Raw genomic sequence first — 7946 nt, forward strand, 5'->3', positions numbered from 1 at the left:
CCGCGGAGGACGATCAAGAGCGAATAAACAGCTATTTAAAAACAGTTCAAAGTTTCTGTTTAAAAACGAATGACATTTTCGAGTGGTCGCCCCTAGTCTGGGATTCTGTGGTTGATGCGTACGTTGGTGATTTCAGCGTTTCTCCGCAGACACGTATCGAAGTGTCCTTTTCGGGCGTGGAAGCGGACTCTGCATTTTCAGATTTATTTCCACAGACCCGTACAGCCGTAAAGCCATGCGTCAGTTCAACCGGCGGAAAAACGCAATTGTTGGCGTGCGAAGTTTGCCCTTGCCCATTCCGATCATTTTCGCCGATATGGAGCGAATCGGTGAACCGGGCGGCGACTGTTCCAGCTTCACATCTTTGTGATAAAAAGTTGGAGAAGCCGAGGTTACACTCCATTACGCAAGAGAAGATTAACCAGACTTTGGAAGACTTACATTGGATAAAGAATAATGATAAACACGACGAAATCTTTTCATCAAGTTTTATTCTCGATGAACGAATTGTAAATTTGTTATTAGTTTTGAACATTTGGTGTGACTGGCACGTACCGGCAGCGGAGACTCACTCAGGGCGGCAACAAGCCTTTGATGTGAAGCGACATGATTTGGTGGACGTGATCGAATTAGCTCTTTTTATGTTAGATAAGGCAGAGGAAGTACCAACAACGGCAGAGACTTACATTTCGGTTACTGTCGATGCGTTGAATTTAAAATGCCGAGCATTAAATCAAGCCATCACATGTAATACCGGTGAATTTTTATTTCTTGCGAATATTGAGAAACTGCCGATTCCGCACAACGATCACGCTCGACATTCTAACTGGATAAAGCTTCTGATTTTCATTGAAGCGGCCTTCGAAAGCAGCCTGTCTTCCGTACTCGCGTTCTTCGAGTCGCTGGAACATCACAAAATTTCTAAGGACTCTAACGCGCTTAAAGCAAAATCTCTCAATGCCTATATTCTTTATAAATTACAATCCTTATTACGACGACCGGACTCTCGAAAATACATATTGGAAACGTGGAAAGAGTTTGGTCAGATAGGGTGTAACCTAAAAGACCATATAAAAGAGACTTATCCGGCATGCTGGAATGTAGAAAGAACCACAAGCCAGTCATCGGGCGCAACCACGTACAACAACTACTACTACGGCCCGGTAGCCCCAAACTCACCGGCGTCTTTGACGCTGTTTGATCTCATTATTCTTTGTCTCAGCCTCCGGATGAAAACCATCCTATGTACGAATATAGCTAAAGAAACCTGGATAGTGTTGAACAGAACTGTTACCGATGATGCTTTCATGAAAAGACGCGACGATGCCTTTCCTCCCCTCGACTTTCCCGAATTCGCCATGCCTTACTTAAAAGAACTCTTTCAGACTTTTGACAAGGATTGTTTTTGGATGTTACAATCAAAACATCGCGGCGAAGAGACGATAGCAATCCCCCAGAAGACGATGATTATTGATATTGTTCAACTGGACGACAATCGTGTAGATATTGTGAACTGTTACGTTGACAATATTATTATCGACGAAAAGAACGCTTCTTCTTCCTCTTTGATCAATTTATCACAACTAAAAGAAGTTACGAATAAATTTTTGGTGTCGGGAGACCGCGATAAGGAGTACGTCTTAAACTCATCCATTCACGCTTACTTCCAAGAACATCGCAATCTAGATAATACGGAAGACGATGAAAATCAAGAGGAGGGTACGGGTTTTGGAGAAAATGACACAGACTCTATCCTATCTTCTGAATCGCCAGATGAAACGGGTTTTTTTCACGATCCGGAGGATGCGTTGCACCGAATTAACTCCGAGGAGACGAATATTAGATCCGACTCCGACGACTCCGACGATCGTGAAGAAGTCATTTCACTGCCTTTAGAAAGTGCAGTCAGAGACCCTCGAAGTTTAAAAACGGACGAAGATTCGGACTATAGTGACTCCGATAGTGACGAAGGTGTGCAAGAATTACTGCAGTTGATGAAAAGGTTGCTCAACAATCAATAAAAGTAAAGAGACACCCCCGCAAAAAAAAGCAATCAACTCACGTTAAAATGACGAACACGGAACGAATAATCCAAGGGTCTTTTTCTTCAGGTATAAAAAAAAAACTCACAAAAGCACACACACACACATACAGACAAAACAACTGCACTGCACAAACCAACAAATGACAAAGAAGCAAGGGAAAGCTACTCGAGGGGAAGCTAACAAAAGCACAGGCAAGAAAAAGTTAGAGTTTTCCAGTAGTCTGTAGACCAAACAAAATGTTTGAGAGGGGGAATGAAAAAAGAGGAGACTCACGTACCCGTGCGGACACACACACACACACACATACACACAAGGTGGAACAGCGGTGTGAGGGGAAGGTTGAGATGAATGAATGAATGAATGAATTTAATTTCTTTTGAAGAACAACAATCAATAGTTTATTTTTTTGTTGCTGTGACGTCCAGTCCATTTTGAATTTCCCAGAAAAGTCGTTTTTCAATTTGTCTTTTCAACTTTTGCTTTTTCTTCTTCTTACGAACGCTCATCGATTTGTCGATATAAACTGTTTTGAGTTTGTGACTAAGGAGGTAGACACCCATGTCAATTACTTCATCAAAGGGCATTGTTTTGAAGTCGCGAGTCCATAGATCATACAGTATTGAGTAAAGCTTTTTGGCGGTAGTAGACGTAAAGGAACAGCCGTGTTGAGCGAGTCGAGTTTGTAACGAATTGATATGGACAAAATGCAGGCTGTCAGTTTCCTTTGGCAGTGGTTCAATGGTGTATTCGGTCAGAACAACCTGTGATGTGGGCCATATTTTTCCACCAAACACACACCTTTCCGATTCACCCCAGTCTTCCTTCATACAGGTGGTTTCGTTCACGCACAGATGAATTGTTGAATGATGCTTACAAAAGTAAACGGGAACGCTATCAAAGTCTTCTGTGTATTCTACAATATCGCACTCCTGACGATAGAGAGAACAAGGCAGCACTGAGCCGGTGGCCATTTCTGACTCTCGAAGCGATCCAACGGAGCGCGTTCAGGTTTTTTGTGTGTGTGTGGTTTGTTTCTGCTTATATAAGCAGCCTGCCCGTCTGATCAGTTTTTAGTTACCCATAATTTTCGCGGCTCCACACTATAGCTGTTCCTAGACGATCTCTTCTTTTTATTCCGAAGAATTTTTTCTCCAAATTTTACACACACACACACACACACACACACACACAAATGTTTTCACAACTGGGAAAACCCAAAGGTCATGTACAGAATGTTAAGCTGACTCCTCCTGTGGTGTCACCGGTAAAGAAAGAAACGATAAAGCCTATAGATTCCAACGAAGATGAGCCTTTGCTGCGAGAGAACCCAAGGCGCTTTGTTATCTTTCCCATCGAATATCACGACATCTGGAAGATGTACAAGAAGGCAGAGGCATCGTTCTGGACAGCAGAGGAGGTCGATCTCTCCAAAGACTTGCAGCACTGGGAGAAACTGAAGCCGGAGGAGCGTCACTTCATTTCTCACGTGCTGGCTTTCTTTGCTGCCAGTGATGGTATTGTCAACGAGAACTTGGTGGAGCGTTTCAGCAAAGAGGTGCAAGTGACGGAAGCCAGGTGTTTCTACGGTTTTCAGGTTGCTATGGAAAACATTCACAGTGAAATGTACAGTCTGCTCATCGACACTTATATCAAGGACCCCAAAGAGAAGGACTTCCTGTTCAATGCCGTTCAGACCATGCCATGCGTGAAGGAGAAGGCTGACTGGGCGATTAAATGGATCAACGACCAGAACGCTCCCTACGGTGAGCGAGTGGTGGCCTTCGCTGCGGTGGAAGGGATCTTCTTCTCTGGGTCTTTTGCCGCCATCTTCTGGTTGAAGAAGCGAGGAATCATGCCTGGACTCACCTTCAGCAATGAGCTCATCAGCAGAGATGAAGGTCTCCACTGTGATTTTGCCTGCCTCATGTTCAAGCACCTTTTTCGCAAGCCCTCCCAGGACCGGGTCTACGCCATTATCGAGGATGCTGTGCGGATCGAGCAGACGTTCCTGACAGAGGCTCTCCCCTGCAATCTGATTGGTATGAACAGTGAGCTGATGAAACAATACATCGAGTTTGTGGCCGACAGGTTGCTCGTGGAGCTAGGTTGTGACAAGGTGTACAACTCTGAGAATCCCTTTGATTTCATGGAATACATCTCACTAGAGGGCAAGACCAACTTCTTTGAGAAGCGAGTGGGCGAGTACCAGCGCATGGGGGTGATGGGAAATAAGAAAGAGGATAACCACACATTCACGCTTGATGCTGACTTCTGACCCGGCTGTTGATTTTTTGTGTGTGTGTGTATAATTACCAATCAATGAGACATTGAGAAATCACGAATTCTTGGTTTGAATTTTTAGTTTTATTATTGAGACAAGGGGGGTATATTATTAATCGATAATGATGGTGCACTCACTATTGCCTCGTGTGTTGAATGAATTAAGTGATCCAACTTGATGAAAGACGAGGTCAAGAGGTTCCTTGGCGTTCAGCAATTTTTTGTTTCTGCTTATAAGCAGCCTGTAAAATGCCCGTCTGATCGGGATCAATCATTTGTGTTTGCTGTTGAAATGAAAACCCGCGCGTCAAATAATCAAAATAATGAGAAGGTTTGAGTGTTTTATATGTGACGTTGTAATCGTAGGAACTGAAAAAGAGAAGAACGGCAAAGTTATCGGTAGATGTGGCAGTCAAGAAGAGTTCGTTTAATAGAACTTCGACGTGTTGAAACAGTATGTCTTTATATAGAGACTGCGCTTCTAACTTTGCAGGTAGAGACGAATGAAGAGGGTTTTTCGCACGAAGCTGATCAGCGTCAAATGACACGCGAAAATACTTCAAGAAAGGCCTGAGTAGAAGCGGTTGTCGGTATAAAAGTTCTCTTTGGTAGGTAATTCCTGACAAGGCGTTCTCTTTAAAAGTGGGCCTTGAAAAAATAAATGCAGTAAATAATCCGGGAAATAGTTCCGAGGTTGTCGTGATTCGGTAAACGCCACTACGCTTGAACTTAAGTAAATACGGTACAACGCGAGTGTGAAATACTTCTTTTCCTGCAATACAAAACACCAACGCAAAAACCGCTAAGCCTACGAGCACGTAACGCTGTATTTGAGCGTAGGACAGCAAATATATATAGGCCGTACTACGCTTACTTAACTCCCCCGTACTGAGAGTGGAGAGAATGTGATCTACGGGCCAGGACTTGGAGTAAAATCGTTTGGGGTAGGTAACGTCGAGATCTTGTTTAATTAAATGAGGGGGCGCGTATCTTCTATGATCATTCAGTTGAAAGTTTGTGGCGGCTTCGATGCTGGTAGAAGTTTCGCTGTCGATGACATTCACGTCGGGAGTAAAGGTCACGTTTCTGGTTTTTTTTCCACTCGTAAAATGTTTGGACATAAATTCTTCCAACGCTTGTGGTAATACTGTCTTGACTATTTCGTCGTAATTCGAATCATCAACGTTAGAGGTGGTGGGGCTGATCCACGCCGTAATCAGCGTTAACATGTAATAGTAATCGCTGTAATTAGGAGACACTAAAGGGTTGGTTAACTCGGAAACTAATCTGATTTTATCCATCAGACAGCTTACAAATCTGGGCGTAGGAATAGATTTGGGGGGTTGATACGACGTACTACTGGCTCCGGGTCGAAGAGAAATAAATTCGCTCCTAGAAAACGTCGAGCACATTTTTACCCCTTCCTTCTTGATTAAATCAAACAACCTGTTCGTATCCCCGCCATAAACAACTATATGCGAACTCAGTTCCTTGTGTTCCTCCAACGTCGTGATGGAGGGGAGTATAAAAGAAGCTACTCGCGTTTTAGCCGACATTAGGAACTCTTCTCCTCCTCCTCCTACCCCGTTCTCTCGCTCCTCCGCAGTCTGTCTTTCTTTTTCTTCGTTAGGTGCATGCTGGTCTGAAGGACGGCCGCCCGCACTACTACTACTCATCACGGGAGAGTCTCGGACGCCGGAAACAAGCTCTACACGATTTTTCTGTCGATGATGCGTCCTCGTTGGTTTTTTTGTAGCCACTAGATTCGTCAGAGGAATGAGATAGTTTATTATTTCGTCTTTGGCGTAATTTGCGGATAAAAGACGTTTGGTTAATTCTATTTCTCTTTTTTGTAGACTCCGCACGACGCCGTGCAGAGAATCTTTCCGCCTACTATCCTCCTCCGACGCAGGCTTTTCTACCTTTAACACGGAAAAGGTTCTCATGTTGTTTTTTTTTCTCTCTCTGGCTACAATGGAGTTAATTTTTAAAACGTTCTTTCACGGGCGGGAGGGCGGCGTCTTGATAACTTGCGAAACGGTTGGTAGTGCCAGGGAAAATGTATGCCTACTCGTGCAAGGTTTTGATGATTTTTTTTATCTCGATCTGGGGCCGTCTTTAGCGATTTTTCCACCGCAGCTAATGAAGACAATCAACGCAGAATTCATCAAGCGCCATACTCAAACCTTCGATCCCGTTTTAGATCTTTCTTACGTAGAGAAAAGAAGTCTTTATTATTATCAGCCCCGAAACAAGCGAATGCTGATGGTGAGCCTGAGAAATCCGCGAGACAGACGTAAGGTCCTTGATGCGACAACCGCCGTGCTGGAACGATTAGATTCGTCTCGTTCGTGGCAGCTGTACGACACGAAGCAAAGTTATCTGAACAAATTTATGACGAACCTCCAATTGAGTCCATATGTTAAAGGTGTATGCTATCACCCTTCCCGAGTGATGCGGTGTAGCAAGCAAAGTAAATTCGAGAAGGAATACACGGTAGCTGTCTCAAACTTGAAGGCTGTAATTGTCACGGAAAAAGTAGACTCTGCTGGTGCGGCGGAGGTTGTTATACCTGACGAAACGTGCCTGGTATTTGATATCGAGTGCGCAAACGTGACTCGAATTAGCTGCATGCCTCGTCCCGCATTTCACCCCATCATACAAATCTCTTGTTGTTTTGGTAAATATTTTTCAAACGAACATACTACGGATGAACGCGTCGTGTTTTGCTACGGACGAACGGATAATATAGAAGAGGGGAGCATCCGGTGGTATCAAACCGAAACGGACATGTTGGCTGCGTTTTGTGAGTACGTAGGCGAAAAAGACCCCGATTGTGTATGTGGCTACAATTCCGATAATTTTGATTTTCCCTACCTAGAAATCAGGTGTGCAATGTTTGGGTTAAGGTCTGTCTTTTCCAATAATTTCTCTCGCTTCAAATCAGAGCGAGCATATATAGTAGGAGACGCCGAGTTTGTAAAGTGGAAAACAACGCCCGTTATGGTTATCTGTCCCGGACGATTGGTGCTCGACGCACTCAAAATTGTAAAGCTGCAAAATCATAAGTTAGACAGCTTTTCGTTGAATCGAGTGGCCAGTGAGTTTTTAGGCGAACGTAAATCAGAGGACGTGTCCTACGAGGAAATACCGAAAATATTTCTCGCCGGAGATTCTGCAGATTTAGCCAGATGCGCCAAATACTGTCTCCGAGATTCTGTGCTCACCTTCAAACTCGTGCGCAAAATTGCCGCGATTGAATTCGTGAGTGAGATGAGCAGGACGGTGTACATGGAAAGAAACGATTTAATAAACAAAGGGCAGCAGCAAAAATGTTTCTCTTCTATCTGCGGCTCCATCGTCAGAGAAAAGGAAAACTTTGTTATTCCACATGACGTCGATAAAGAACTGGTACCTAATCTAGGGAATATCGTTCCTGGCAAAGACAACAACAAAAAACAAAAATACAAGGGGGCGACCGTTATCTCTCCAGTGGCGGGATATCACGGGAATTTTACGGCCGTTCTCGATTTTAATTCTCTATACCCTTCTATAATGGTGGCCAAAAATCTGTGTTACACTACTTTGTTGAAGGAGCCTCCACCTAGCCACTGGAAGTGC

General features: G+C 44.0%; 1 protein-coding gene across 1 annotated transcript in view; it reads left to right on the plus strand.

Moving 5' to 3' along the window:
• The first annotated feature begins 3146 nt into the window (after window positions 1–3146).
• Window positions 3147–7946, plus strand: part of LOC138973969 (ribonucleoside-diphosphate reductase small chain-like) — a 7601-nt gene continuing 2801 nt past the window's right edge. Inside the window, exon 1 of the mRNA XM_070346661.1 lies at window positions 3147–7946. This exon is cut by the window's right edge and continues 2801 nt beyond it. Coding sequence (XP_070202762.1) covers window positions 3238–4320 — 1083 coding nt within the window. The 5' untranslated portion in view covers window positions 3147–3237 and the 3' untranslated portion in view covers window positions 4321–7946.

This window comes from Littorina saxatilis, linkage group LG8 (assembly GCF_037325665.1).
Source record: "Littorina saxatilis isolate snail1 linkage group LG8, US_GU_Lsax_2.0, whole genome shotgun sequence".
NCBI lineage: Eukaryota > Metazoa > Mollusca > Gastropoda > Littorinimorpha > Littorinidae > Littorina > Littorina saxatilis.